Source organism: Tribolium madens, unplaced genomic scaffold, assembly GCF_015345945.1.
Source record: "Tribolium madens isolate multiple individuals breed KSU strain unplaced genomic scaffold, Tmad_KSU_1.1 Scaffold_1;HRSCAF=32;Tcas5.2_LG8, whole genome shotgun sequence".
NCBI lineage: Eukaryota > Metazoa > Arthropoda > Insecta > Coleoptera > Tenebrionidae > Tribolium > Tribolium madens.
In genome coordinates this window covers 5966735-5981195 of record NW_025400984.1, presented here as the reverse complement: position 1 = coordinate 5981195, position 14461 = coordinate 5966735, and the positions used below count along the sequence as shown (strand labels likewise).

The window sequence follows — 14461 nt, the reverse complement described above, 5'->3', positions numbered from 1 at the left end:
AGATGGAGACGTTCTATATTCAGTCTGTGTTATTATAGGAAGCACTAGAATTATTCAATGCATTTTAGAGCATTATATTGATACAGTAAATAATTCAATAGTATTGTGTTATATTTGTACAAGTGATAAGATACTTAAGTTAAAAATTTATCTTTTATTACTTACTTTATAATTATTTGTATTTTCAAAAAAAAATCAGGATTATATTTAAAATTTCTTATAGTCCACAATAATCATATTTGTGCTTGGAATGCTGTAGTTTTATTTCAATGGGCATGTTATTTAGTTGCGAACAATATTACTTCTACTTTTTATTATGTTGTTTTTTTTTCGTAGAAATTCAAAATTCCGGAGGAGACGAAAGAGAATGACGACCACGGTTTGACGTTAGTATCTAACGAAAACTTTCGGACCTGACCACGAGCTCGCCCTTTCCACGATGACCCAGTCCCATTACTCTCTGCGATGGAACAACCATCAGACGCACATCCTAGCGGCTTTCGACGCTCTCCTCCAGGCTGAGACTCTCGTAGACGTCACTCTTGTCTGCGCCGAGACGTCCGTGCGTGCCCACAAAGTCGTCCTCAGCGCGTGTTCGCCTTTCTTCCAACGAATATTTTCGGAGAACCCTTGCAAACACCCTGTCATCGTTCTCAAGGACTTCAGCGGCTGGGAAGTCCAAGCAATCGTCGATTTCATGTACAAAGGGGAAATCAGCGTGATCCAAGAGCAACTCCAAAGTCTGATCAAAGCGGCGGAGAGTCTTCAAGTCCGGGGCCTGGCCAACCAGGACCCTTTTGGTGTAGATAAAGAGTCCACGTCGATTATTAACCAGACGCCGACGCCGTCGACGTCACCCAACGACTTCGACAGGAATTACTTCGGAAGGTAACAATTTAAAAATCAAAAATTCTTAATTTACAAAATTTGGTTTAGGTTTCCGACGCCGGGAGTGACCGTCCGGACCCCGGGAGAGCGGTCATCCCCTTTCTCCCCTTTGTCCTGTCCATCGAATTACGAGCCTTCGGTGAAGCTCCCTCATATGTCCCGTCTTTCCTTCCCCGAGTCCCTCCTCCCTAGGCCGGAATGCCAGTCTCCTATTCCCCGGCGGAAACAAGCGCGGCCTAGGCGGAGGTCGGGCGAGCTTTGCGGTCCCCAGGACCTCACTAAGCCGTCCCCGCCACCTTCTGAAGACGCCATTCCTGAGAATCTCAGTGTTAAGAAACCGAAAGAAGACAAGGTGAAAGATGAGGATAAGATTCGGACCCCTGACCCGTCGGGGAGTCCCGAAATCGACCTGAGTATGTCCACCGGGGGCTCCAAGGAGTTCAGGTCTTCGCCACCTGTTAGTCTGCCGCCCACCATGAACATGAAGCAAGAAATTGATAGCCACTCGCCTCTACCGTTCCCACCCATGCCGTCGGTTTCCGCACTTGCGATGACTCCTCCGCACAGCAAATGTAAGTTTTTTTGAAAGAATGAGGAAATCGAGGTGGGTGATACAACCAACACGAAAATGCAGTAATTGAATATTGCTGCATTGTTATTATCGATGAGTGATGGATGGTGAATGAGGTTTGCTTGTTTATTGGTTTGTAAACACCCCGTATGTGGAATGGTTGCCGAGGTGTGGAGAGAAATAGATGGCTTCAAGCGGTTTTGAAGAACTTTTTAAGCGTGTGTTAACTCAAAAAATCAATTCTAGAATAGCGGACAACTTGTTGATATTATTTCAACAAGCGTTTTCCAATAACGTAGTATTTGATTTTGTGATTGTTTACCTACTTGAAGGCAACAGGAGAAAGAAACACCACAATATGAGCTTTTAATTTTAATAAAAAATTTGATTCATACATTGCTTTGTGATTTATTGTAAAATGGAACTACTGACCCAGTTTTGATTTTACATCTGTTTGTGTACAGGAAGAAACAGTTGCTGAATTATAAATAAATTAAAATAAGAAATAATGCTATTTTGAAAACGTTTTTTTTAATCATATAAGGACTGTTAAATCATAGCATAAGACGAGAATATTTGAAACAAAAAAATAAATAATAGACCAAGACAGTTTTTAAACAAAAAAATCTCTACTTTTTAAGAAGACTGATTTTGAACTTCTGACTCTAACGTATATTGCCTGTTCTTGACGCCACATTGAAATTTCCGGTAAATTCGCAGGAGTAGTTTGAAATTTTCATTTCATTCAAGTTGCAGAACCATCGTAAATAAAATAAAACAAGTAAACATAAAAAATTAGAAACTACAATGTTAGCGTAATTTTATGCTTTGGTGCCTTCATTAAAAAACTTAACACTTTTATGTGTTGATTACTTATTACTTTTTTATGATTTATTTAATTTCTATTATTCAAACGTGATCAAGAGAAACGTTCGTCATGGTAAGTCTTCCACCTTGAAGCAACAATGTCCTTTTACGTATATTTGATACAAAATTTGGAGTTTTTGGTTTGTAAGATTATTGATTAATGATCGAGAGCTTGATCGATAGATCCAGCCATTCTAATGGCCGACTTCTAGCTACCATTTCTCGCATTTCTCCAAAAATCCCACCCGTGATTTTGATTAATGACGTTTCGATTGGTCACTAACAGCGGTCCGACTTTCCATATTACTCAACTCCCTATTACTTTTTCCCCTCAACCAATTAAAAATTTACAACGCGCTGATTTATTGAAATAAAGTTGAATTTACGGTGCCACCTATTGAATAAGACCGATCCATTTTTAATAAGTTCTTGTGTACTTATTAAAGACGCTTTTTCAAGTTTGAATTATAAATGGAGATGAAATTTTATTTTCGTTATAATTATAAGAAATATAGCTCGGTGTTTCACGCGAACCATTAATTATTCACTGAGCTGTACTCGCCGATCGACCATCAATGCAAACCGATGGGAGAAATTAACGTTATGTATAATGGGGCGTTTTTTCCAGTTTTCGGATTGGACTCGCCATTGGGGCTCTTTCCTCCGGGGTTAGACGGTTGCAGAAACCCCCTGTTTGACATGACGGACCCCCGGACGACGCCCGACTCGCAGCTCTTTGTCAAGAAAAAAAGTAAGTATCGGATTGTTTGTGATTGTTTTTGCAAACGAAAGTTTTAGTGGGGCGGCCCAAGGGTCAGCACTCGGCCCCCCGCGGGGGCCCTCCGCGCTCTTGGACCAATGCCGAACTGACTGAAGCCCTCCAGCACGTGTGGAACAAGAAGATGACGACGAGTCAGGCGTCTCGCATCTTCGGTATTCCTTACAATTCACTGTTGATGTACGTCCGAGGCAAATACGGCAAGAGCCTCAAGCTGGAGCAGCTGCGCAAAGACTGTATTGGGGGGCCGACGCCCTCGATGGACATCCTCAACATGGGCAACAACAACAACAACTCGTGCAAAAGCGACAGGGACAACGAAGCGATCCAGCCCAACACTAGACCATCCAGCACCGAGGAGCAGCACCCTCAACCGCCTGTTTTTAACCCCTTTGCGCATAACTTTTACCCCGATTTTGGCACGGGCTTCCCCATCCCGGTCAGTATGATCCATCTGTTGCCGCAGAGCGAAAAGAGCAGGGACCATTACGGGGCCCAACCACAAAACGAAGACGACTGTAAGAACGAACGGGTGAAGAAAGAGATGGAGGAGGAGGAGATGTTTAGGCCTCCGGCGCTCTCTGTCGACGATAGGAGAGAGCTGGTCCAGCAGAATGGACAGGACTAAAGAGGGCGCGCGAGTCGAGGCTTAAGGTTCTTTTTGTTTCGGTTGGTTGTTGTTTAAATGTTTATTCTTAGAGTAATAAGCTGTGCTTCCTCATTTTTCTCATTCGTTTCCGGTATTAGAAAGAATGTTCGCCGGGTCGTGCCCCCACGACCCGGAGTTTTTTATAAGACTGATATATCATATTGCCAACGTTCCAACAATTTAACAGTTTATTTTACAGACTACCACTTTACAGTTCCTCACATATTTTAATATACAGATTTTTATTATACCAGATTTCTATAATATACAAACGGTTTTCTGTTTAAACATTCCTCTACATGCAACAATTTTTCAGCTGCGATATTAGTAACAGTAACTTTTACACAAGTTTGTACAGTAAACAGATTATAAATAATATAAAACAAGAATATTTTGTTCTACAGAACTCTACTTTCAGTATTTTTATAACCTGACCCGTAATACAGACTATTATACAGATTTTTATACATTTTACAGCAGTTAATCGTTGATACTAAACGTTGGAACCGACTGATGAAATTCTTTGTTGACGCAACGTTGTGATTGTTACCTAATTTCTCACCTGATTTTTTGGCAAGATGATTGAAAAAGCGGTCTCTCATTCAAAACCGGACAAGCCTTTAGACTAACATAAAACCCAAAAAAAAAACGGTTGTACAAAAATTATGTGTTGACTTAGTGTATGTATACATAAGAATTCAACTCGTAGAGCAAATTCGGTGTGTTAATAAGAAATTTTGTGAAAAATTGTATAAATTTAGGTCATTATAGGTATACGGTCAACAAAACAATGTACAAATCTTCTCTCTTTGGCTGCAAGGAAATTTAACCGCTTTTCATCTCGATCGAGTCACGCTAACGTGACAACAGCAATTTTTGTGATAACTATTTTCTTATTGAGTCGGTTTACAGCACCATCACCGCTTGGTGCACACAAATCACTCGGATTTTTTTCCGTTACGTCCATTGCAGGGTACTAGTGAGTTCAAAAACTTGCAGTTTCAAACAAATTCGATGACACATCACTAGGATAATAATTTCAATAGAATCTCTGTGTGTGATTTCATTTCTTCGATCCCTCATTGTATTATATTAAAAAAATGAAAAATAATGTAAATTAGGATTCTTGATAAAATGTGATAACAAGTCGCGTCTGCGGCTCGACATTTGTTAGATATATTTAGTAGTAGTTCAGGACAGGATTGACAAATGTCTCTTTTCGTGTTTTTGGGCGACTTTTGACAGTCTTGTCCTCAAGTGAGATATATGTTACCACTGTTCTTCTGTTTATTTATTCGATTCTCCCTCTCTTACGACGAAGGTTGTGCACTTATAGTATTATTTTTCGCTTTTATTTATAATTTTGCGCTTCAGAGTTCCTTGTTTTATCAATAAAGACTCCATGGAAGAACAACTCAGTTTCTGCCGATTTGTCCTTCCATGCCCTTCAAGAGAATATACTACAGTAAAATAAAGAAATGGTGCTGGTAATTTTAATTGTTAAGTTGTACATATAACAAACAGACATTCCTATCAAAGTATTATTAATTAATTATTTTGCAAACAAGCAATTTTATTACGAGTTCCTTTTAATTAGTTGTTTTTTTTTTGTATAAAGCGCACGTGTTAGTTGTAGATTTTGTTTTAGTAGCACGAATATTATTTATTTATTGTTTTAGCACGAGCACAAAATAGACAATATCAAATGAAAAATTAGAAAATCCGCGAAATGCAGGGTATTTGATTTTTCTCCCCCCAGACAGTACCGATAAATACTCGAGTGCAATATTTTCGAAAAATTCGTTCGTTTTTAAATGTATAAAAGAATTTTCGAAATTCTCAAAAAGGAACGTATCCCTGGCATAATTGTGTATAAAAATTAATGTTGCAATCTGTAAATGGTGCAATTTGTAAAAAAAAAATAATTACAATAGATAAGAGTAAATATGTTTAAAAATCGGGCACCTCGTACTTTTTTTACGACTTTAGTTTCAAGTGGAATCAAGTTCAAACAGGGTAATTTAAAACAATATCCATAGAGATTTATTTTACAAAATGAAACGAAAGTAAATAATTACAATGTATACCAAAAATGAAGCACAGTATACAATTAGATTGTTAGCAAAGTAGTTCGTTGTTGTAACCAACAACAAATTATTTTGCCACGTACGAGGTGTTAAATATGTGCATTTTACAGCACATAATAATAAGAAACATTGTATTATAAATATGTAGGTACATACATTATACAAAATAGATATTTGATATTTAGGTAGGCCTAGTTTTTGATGATGTTAAAATAAAATTAAATAAAGCTTCGTGAAAACGCAACTCTCTTACTACCTTTTCCCATCCAAAAAATAAAGTTAAATTATTAATTTTAAAACCTAAACCTGACTCTGGAAGTGTTTTTATTTTTCCCACCTTCGTTCTTTTCGTACTCCTCAATATAAAACGGATTATTTTTATCAAAAGTCTCAAACTCGTCAGTTGAGCAACAAATACAGCAAATCTCCCAAACCAAATTTCGGATTTTAAACCAAACTTTTAGCGTCGAATTAAGAAAAGTATACAAAAGTGGGTTCAAAGCACAGTTGACAATATGAAGAGCCATGAAAGAAAAAGTACAATACCACGATTCTTTTGAATCATTCAAATCCGTTTTTACAGTTCTAAAAATCTGGATAGCAAAATATGGCAAACGACAAACAATAAACACAATCATTAAAGTAACAATAATTTTGAATGTTCGGATTTTGCGTTCGACTCTTATTTCATCTTGACTTTTCTTAAATTCAGTTGTGGAAGAGGTACTCTCGTAGTTATTAGAGTGTGCTTCTTTTTTGAAAATGTATGACAAAGGCTTACGGTGTTTCCAGACCAGAGCTGCGATTTTATAATAGAACCAGAGAAAAATAATGAAAAGTGGTAGAAATATTATGGAAACCATAATAACATAGTAGTTACGCAATGTATCTTTGTTTGCAAGCATAATACACAACCAAAGCACTTCATCGTCTTCTGTTGGATAAGGTAAAGTCCTGAAATAAGTATAAAGAGGAAACGAAGCTCCAAAGCTCCCCAACCAGAAAGCTGCAGTTACTAGTAAGCACAACCATAGTTTAGGATTCCATCTCTTGCTCAGGGCATAGACAACGTTTCGATACCGGTCAAGAGCGATAAACATCAAGGCAAGAGAGCTAGCTAAGACACCTCCCATTTGACACATAGGCAAAAATTTGCACGCAAACGACCCCAAAGGCTACAACTCGACTAAAAATATTGTTTTTACTTGATGTTAACTTACCCAAATTTTGGCCTCATGAACGAAGGTATTCAGGTTGATTATAGCTATAGCTAGAGTTCCAAGAATATCAGACAACGCCAATGATATGATGCATGTTTTTTGGAAAATCCGATAGTTCTTTCGAGTGATGGCATAAATGGCTGCACAGTTTCCGGTGAGAGAGAGAGTGGTGATTACTACAAAAACTCCAAGAAATATCTTTCTCGTGCCAGAAGACACAAGGATGAGGTCTTCGTAGGTATTATTGTTGTTGAACGAGTTGGACATTTGGACGACTCTACGACTGATGTACTGTGAATCACGTTGCGACAATCACGACGATAAAATGGCAGTTATTTAATAAAGGTTCATGTAGTTTGGATTAATCTAAGTGTAAATATTGGAAACAGTGATTTGTTATGTTCGGTTTTTTACATTGAGATAATGAGGCAGATATGAGAAATTTGCTAGAATGAAGGTCGAAAAGTCGTCTGGTTGACATGATCAAAATAGAATCTGTCTACAACAGTTAATAAGGTTGTTTTGACTTTCAACTAGCTTACAATATTTTCTTTCCAAAACACCCAAAGATATGTGATTTTAAAAATCTGTTAGTTACCCAGACTATCATCATTATCAAAAATTTAGATTTACTTTTTTGTTGTTACATAAAAATAATTAAATATACCAAAGTTTCGTAATTAGAAATCAATTTAATTAGAGTAAAATCCAAAATTGATTGACACTGACTATCGAAACGTGCAATTACCATCTGTCGAATGATATGTTTGACACAGTCACATCCTTTGTCCTTATCCAGAAGTACTCCCATTATCACTTGTTTCGTTAATCTAATTTATTTATTGGAGATATCATAATTGCCCACGCTTGGTTTTGTCTCTAATAAATTTTTACAACTACCGGTAAACAACACTCTTTACAAAAATATTTATTCTGTAAAATATAAAACTTACAACTGAATTAAATCAATAAAAATAAATAAACATTTAGACTCATTCAGGAATCAATGAAATTGTAATAATGAACAAATTAATAAAATCAGTCGTGCTTCCTTTTACAGGACGGCTTCGTATGTACTTGGAGTAGGTTATAAGACAAGGTTTTTCCTTTTGGTTTTTTGACAGTGACTTGAATTATGTAATTGCGGCCAGGTTTTAGCTGATTTATAGTTTTGTACACCACAGGCCTATAAATAAAATATTAAAATTAAGAAATAATCAAGAGAACAATACACAACTTTTTGTGATTTTTCTCATCTGTGCAAAATTTTACAGCAAAGTCAATTGATTTTTTTAAGCGACTTTCAAGTCCGCATTGATTAGGCATTCTGTATTCTTCCATCTCACGAATTTTTCCTTCTGTTGCTGAAAGGCAATAATGGACACTTTTCTGCCCTGGCGCAGCCATCCAAGCTACTGTTACACTATCACAAGTGGTTAAACCTTTGTATTCTGTTACTTTGAGAGTTTGCGGCATGTTTGGTAAAGGAATTCTTTTCTGAAATCTAGTAGTTGCATAGACCTAAAACGATTTATCGTAACCGTGAATCCAGCTACCTTCAATTAAATTACTTCAACACCCGACGTCTTCTTCAATTCTTCTCGATTTAGGGCATAAATTTTGATATAGTACCGGGCGAATTGTACCGGATTTTTTATAGTAATTCTCTTAAAACTTTTGACTCGTTCAAGTGGTACCACTGTTGCGTTCTTCAATGTTACTTCAATTTCAATAGCACCTCCACATGGAATAACAAATAGCTCCAGACTTTCTGTTGCATTAACAACCTTGTAGCGAAAAACGGCTTTCCCGTCGAGTTTTTTCAAATTGGCAAAAGTCGTTTTGCCGTCTTTGAGACTTGTGTGTCTGATTCGGCCATCAAAAATTGAAGATATGGTACCGTAAGGGTACGTAAAATTTGATTGGTTGTTAATAGCAAAGACACTAAAGTAGTACTTTTGATTGTGTTTTAAATTAGTGATAGTGTAATAAGTTTTACGACCGACACAAGTAACAGATTGCGATGGGTCCTGCTGAGAGGCACATAGAGACCCTTTGGGCGGTTGGCTACTCACTACCAGACAATAGTCAGTACCTTGAGGGTCCACCAAACTGAAAAAAAAAAAATTAATAAAATTTTTTTGAAACTTTGTTGCACATAGTAACAATTTTTCCCTTCATTACTAACCCATCGGCGTGCGTTCTAGCAACGTCCGCCATAAATTTTCTCACTTGAGAAACCTCTTCGGAAAAAATCTCTAGATCATAATGAACTAATTCTGATTCAGAGAGCGAAATCAATTAGAATCGCTAAAGCGACTGCATTTCGCCATATTAATCACCTCGATCCTGACCTAGCCAACCATACGTACACACATACCTGGGATTCCACTTCACAGTTAACCGCTTCCCTTTATGTCTCTTGAGCAGCCGGACTTTGGAGAATTTGGCGTTTTGGAGCGCTTGAGGGCCACCAGGTTCGGTACTAATATAGATGTGGGCGAGAGTGTCGACATCTTGAGCGAGAAGGGTGAGTATGTAGATGCCCTTGGTGGGAGTTGGAACATAGTAGGTGTCCATGGAGTGGGTGTGAAGGATATTGGTAGTCTCTAAACCAAAGGACCACAAGATGGGGGATGTGCAGGCCGTGAGGGTGACGGAGAGGGCACCGTGGGCGGTGTGGGATGTGTACGAGTAGCTGTTAGAAAATTACAATAAAAAATAAGAGATTATAAAACACAAATATTAAAATTTACTGCACTTGGATTTTTTATCTTCTGGTTTCACTTTATTTTAAAATTTGGCTAAAATTATTGAAAAACAAAAGAATTGTTAAAAGTGTAATAAATTAACTTGTAATCAGTAAAAACCTAAACAGAATTGTTTGTTATTAAAAAAACAGAGAGTGTGTCAGAACACGCGTCCCAAAATTTGACATTTATTTTTTGGCATTTGACATTTTTTTATGTCTATGATACTGATAATTTTGTATATGTTTTTTTTGTAATTAATTATTTAGTAAAGTTACAAAAAATTTGTCAATAAAAGCCACAAATAACATTAACAGAGTTACAATTTACGATATAGTTTGCTTCCTCTTCTAATAGCCTGTAGCAAAAAAACTTGGAAAATTATTTTTACAAGAGAAATAAATAGTCAAATTTAACTCTCATAATTTTGAAATTCTTATAGATAGAATTTTTTTAACATTGTTTCCATCTTTCTGGTAGAGCTTGTTCCAAATCTGGTGGCGAACTGACGTTGTCAAAAATGACTGGATTTTGGCACTAAACATATGTTTACTATTAAAAAAAATATTGTTCATAGGCGTCGTATGAAATAATATTTCAAAACCACTGTTATTCGTTAAAAAATTATAATAAGTAGGTACTCGTACATAAGATGAAGAGTGATGAACAAATTATTAAATTGTTAACACATGAAAAAAAATTTCAAAAATGATATTCCTAACAATCCTTGTCTTCAAAATTTTTAGAGAAAAACATGCGCCCATGTATTTTTTTATCTTAACCAAGTGTCTTTTCTGTCACTGTCAGTTCGCCACCAGATAAGGAATAAGCTATATCTTACCTTACATGGCATTTTTATCTGGGGCGCGAGTTTTGGCGCAGTCTGTATGTTAAAGTTCTCTAAAATTGTTTAATAGGAAAAATTGATTTAATTGGTGTTTTATTTTTTGGCAAATGCTAATGTTGGAGAACAGAATTACAGACTCATTGACTATTTTAGTTCTGAATTGTTCAATACGCTCGTTTAATACATTTCTTTTTAAAAAAGAATTATTTTCTCCTAAAAGCATCATAATTCGTTTTTTGAAAATTTCAACAACTCTCGGATTGTCGCTGTTTGATCTAATCAATGTAAATTGCGCATCAATTGATGATCCACTTTTTATGACAAGAAATCTGCGTTCACATTACGTATATTCTTGTCGATCGATCTTTCGACTGGTTTATAATTAAATATGTCACAAAGTGACACCGCTCTAAATCTCTCGCCTAATGCATAATGGATGTGATGTAAATGGCAATCGTTTGCAGTTTTGTAGACTTTTACGTCTTCGTTCGGTCATAAAGTGTCTAATTGTTTCGCTGCGGTCTGAAACGTTTCAATACGTCGCCCGAAATAACGAATGCTAATCGGCGACCGTTATATTTTTTTCTGAATTTCGCAAATGTTTTGGCATCTTATGTCGATATATTATTGTTTAATGGCCGTCTATGATGTCGGGAGACAAACACTAGATTTTATTAAAGTGACACTTTTAATGGTGGCCCGAACCAGATTCAAAAGAAATTATTTTAAAGTTAATTATACAAGGACAGGAAAAATGGCAGTTTCGCAGAAAAACGTCACCTGCCACCATTATAAATTATACATAGAGGAAACAAAGGCAGGTTTGAGACCAAAGTCGAGCCCCGAATTTCATACCAACAGAACAAAATTCTAAGATAGGTTTTTACTCTGAATGCAGATGCAGAGTTAAAGCAGTCACAAAAATTTGAATCTGATAAATTATACAGAAAAAGTCGCAAATATTGTGTTAAGATTTGTGAGACTCTTGGTCCACCGCAGAAATCGCGGTCAGTCGCCATAAACAAAGCCCTCCCCCACCCTCAAACCCATAAACCTCGTCGTCTTCTAAAAATATTTACTCGAATGTGCAAATAAACCCAAACAACGAACAGAGCCGCCTTTATTAAGAGTCGACAGATGGCCGAAAAGACCTAGACCTAGGCCACGGCGACGCGTGTTGCGTCTGGACAGAGTCGTACTCGCCTTTTGTTGCGGCCCGCGGGCAGATCCACGGTGATCTGGAGGTCGGCGGGCAAGGTATCGTTGGTGTAGATTTGATGGACGGGCAATTTGAACTCCTTCTTGCGACAGCAACTGCTGGGAATCAACACCGATACGCAGTGCAGGACCAATAGGGTGCTCAACATACGGGCTACCATCTGAAAGTACGGACCTGTTGATACATTTGAATGACAATAGGCCGGATTTGTTAATAAATTCCGATTTGTTGTTAAGTATGTAGGTATGCGCAGTTGCTAATGTTGAAATATTGTTATATTTATTAATTCCTAACGGGAATAGAAACGATGAGGAAGTGTTTATCCTTGCCCGGATGACGGTGAAAGTGTAGCTTTTGCGGTATTGTTATTGGATGGGTGACAAATGTCGAAATTTTATTGGGTTAATTTGAATTGATTGTCAGTGGGCTCACCGCTGATTGGCTGTTTCGTGCCAATGTAGCAAAAGCTTGATTTAGACATCAATTTAGTTGTGAATAAATAAACCATCTTCCAATCTAAATGAACTCAAAGTCTTATTTATACATTTCCCCTATTATTTTTTATCCTGAATTTAATCGTACGTTTAATACAAAGTGGCAACAATATATGTGTTATAATAACATTAGCTACTTTACATATTGTAAATAACGAGTGTTTATTTAAATTTGGCCCATGAAAATTCGATTGTGAACGAACCCTCGTATGGAAATTAATATGACATTTGACACCCCGCTGTGCGTATTAAAAATTGTGGTCCGTTCACAACACACTCATATCACCGCCAACTATGACGCCAAATTTAAATAAACACCCGTTATTTAATTTTGTTGGATTTTTAAGTCAAATGATAAAAAACTTCCTTTTTGTAAAACATGAAAGAAAAATTAATGCAGCAGAAACAAACTTTACGTAATTAAAATAATTCAATTATCTATTAATTACTAATTCTTGATTTGAAATCTCCTTTTTCTTGCAATGGTAAAGAATAATTAAAAAGCTTGTTATCACTCATAAGTAGCCCATAAAAATAAAGCAAAAATAATAATTAGATTAAAATTGTGTATATTTTTGGTGAGTTTCAAAACAACCTGAATTGAAAGCAAAAAATATTAATCTATGTATTTGAGCTAAAAGAGTTTAATAATATTTAATATCAGATTCAAAAACCAGAACAAAAATTTCTTGATTTAATAAAAAACCTGGGAACGTAACAATTAACTTTAAACCTTAAGAATAAAAAAACAAAACTAACTAAAACTTTTATTTTTACTTACAATTGGAATGTCTATTTTTAAAACCGATTCAATATTTTTTGTAAAACGTAATTATAATTACAAAAGCATATTTTAACAAAAATTTATGTAGATTAAAAAGTTTAATTAATTAACAAATGCAATATTGCTACATAGAAAATGACGATATCAATTCTCTAAAGTCCCACCACTTTCAATAAATATAAAACACTAATTTCATTAAGCACATTATGAATAATTAGTTAACAGCGAGTATCTCGCGGCATTGGGAACTTCGATATTCACTTGTTTAAACTAATTAATTCCAATTAAGCCATTCAACTACCAGCCTAATAAAACTAATTATATTCAAATTAGCTCCTAATTAATGCAAAACTCATGATTAACCAACAAAAACAAATCAAACACTCCGCCACTACGCAATATTCCCGGAAAACCCCGTATCACAGAAACCTAAGAATCGCACTTGTTAATCTGAAGCCACACATATATCTCATTACCGACTTCAGCAGAAAATTCCCTCTAATTAGATTACCTTGACCTTAACGTCCCGAAAAAGCACTCACACCACTGTCACTTTTCAGTTTCAGGCCTGAAAGCTCACTGCTTATAATTTCTTTCAGCGGGTTCCTTACCCGTTACAATAGTGTTTCATGACGGCCTCCGAGTCCTTAGAGTCCCCTCTCCGCACGCTTCTTCACCTGCCCCCTCCCGTTTTACAAATTCATTCAGGAGAAATGAGTAAATTTAAACGCGGCACGGATTGTTTAAAGTGCAACAATGTGGGGCGGTGACTTTTTTGAGAAGCCTGAAACGCAGGAAATTGGGAAGATGTCAGAATGGATGCAGGGGGCATTTAGTAGGTACATGGCAAGACATGACAAGACAGAAAAAGAGAAAAAGCATCCTGAAACGTGAGCAAGTCTACATAAACTCGTCCACTTTTTATTTACAAATAAAATGTTGGTCAAAAAATTGCAATGATTGCTAAACCTCGTATCAACAAACGTAATTCAGAGATAGAAACACCTTATATAAACCTCGGTTTAAAAATTGAAATCTTGATTGTTGAAATACTACCACCCAATTGCCCATTTTTTATGATGAAACATAATTTTTACGTCTGTCTTAAATTGTGTTTAATTATAATTAGGTTTGTTAAAAGTTGTAGGTCATTTTTGTATTAAGTTTTAGATGTTTTTTACATTTTTATTTACATTGTTGCGTACACCGTTGTCTACATAATTTGTGTAAATCAACATCTCCATTTCTAAAAGACACAACAAAGTGTCAGATTGCACAGTGTTATTACATTTTTAATTTTCATTGGA

General features: G+C 36.2%; 3 protein-coding genes across 7 annotated transcripts in view; 1 reads left to right on the top strand and 2 right to left on the bottom strand.

Annotated features, from left to right (window-relative positions):
- Positions 1-6084, top strand: part of LOC123004032 (protein jim lovell) — a 59100-nt gene extending 53016 nt beyond the window's left edge. For all 5 annotated transcript variants that reach the window (XM_044397138.1, XM_044397143.1, XM_044397141.1 and 2 more), the window contains 4 exons: positions 337-888; positions 937-1460; positions 2955-3077; positions 3125-6084. In XM_044397138.1, coding sequence (XP_044253073.1) covers positions 440-888; positions 937-1460; positions 2955-3077; positions 3125-3732 — 1704 coding nt within the window. In that variant the 5' untranslated portion in view covers positions 337-439 and the 3' untranslated portion in view covers positions 3733-6084. The remainder of the gene's footprint in view (positions 1-336; positions 889-936; positions 1461-2954; positions 3078-3124) is intronic.
- LOC123004033 (somatostatin receptor type 5-like) lies at positions 5247-7327 on the bottom strand. Its single transcript, XM_044397144.1, has 2 exons — positions 7061-7327; positions 5247-7015 (listed from the first exon to the last, which is right to left on the bottom strand). Exons 1-2 carry the CDS (start codon positions 7325-7327, stop codon positions 6134-6136), a joined length of 1149 nt encoding a protein of 382 aa, XP_044253079.1. The 3' UTR covers positions 5247-6133.
- A 658-nt stretch (positions 7328-7985) lies between these two features.
- LOC123003745 (protein NDNF-like) lies at positions 7986-13792 on the bottom strand. Its single transcript, XM_044396716.1, has 6 exons — positions 13666-13792; positions 11861-12036; positions 9441-9758; positions 8632-9172; positions 8298-8581; positions 7986-8246 (listed from the first exon to the last, which is right to left on the bottom strand). The coding sequence occupies exons 2-6, from the start codon at positions 12034-12036 to the stop codon at positions 8099-8101; spliced, it is 1467 nt and encodes a 488-aa protein (XP_044252651.1). The 5' UTR covers positions 13666-13792; the 3' UTR covers positions 7986-8098.
- Between the last annotated feature and the right edge of the window lie 669 nt (positions 13793-14461).

Excerpts from the sequence above, each read along its gene's own strand:
- LOC123004033 (XM_044397144.1), bottom strand. The coding sequence starts at position 7,327 with ATGTCCAACTCGTTCAACAACAATAATACCTACGAAGACCTCATCCTT. Across the intron at positions 7,016-7,060 it reads TTCATGAGGCCAAAATTTGG|CCTTTGGGGTCGTTTGCGTG; the intron begins GTAAGTTAACAT and ends GTCGAGTTGTAG.
- LOC123003745 (XM_044396716.1), bottom strand. The coding sequence starts at position 12,036 with ATGGTAGCCCGTATGTTGAGCACCCTATTGGTCCTGCACTGCGTATCG. Across the intron at positions 9,759-11,860 it reads CCCGCGGGCCGCAACAAAAG|CTACTCGTACACATCCCACA; the intron begins GCGAGTACGACT and ends ATTTTCTAACAG. Across the intron at positions 8,582-8,631 it reads AGAAGACGTCGGGTGTTGAA|GTCTATGCAACTACTAGATT; the intron begins GTAATTTAATTG and ends AAATCGTTTTAG.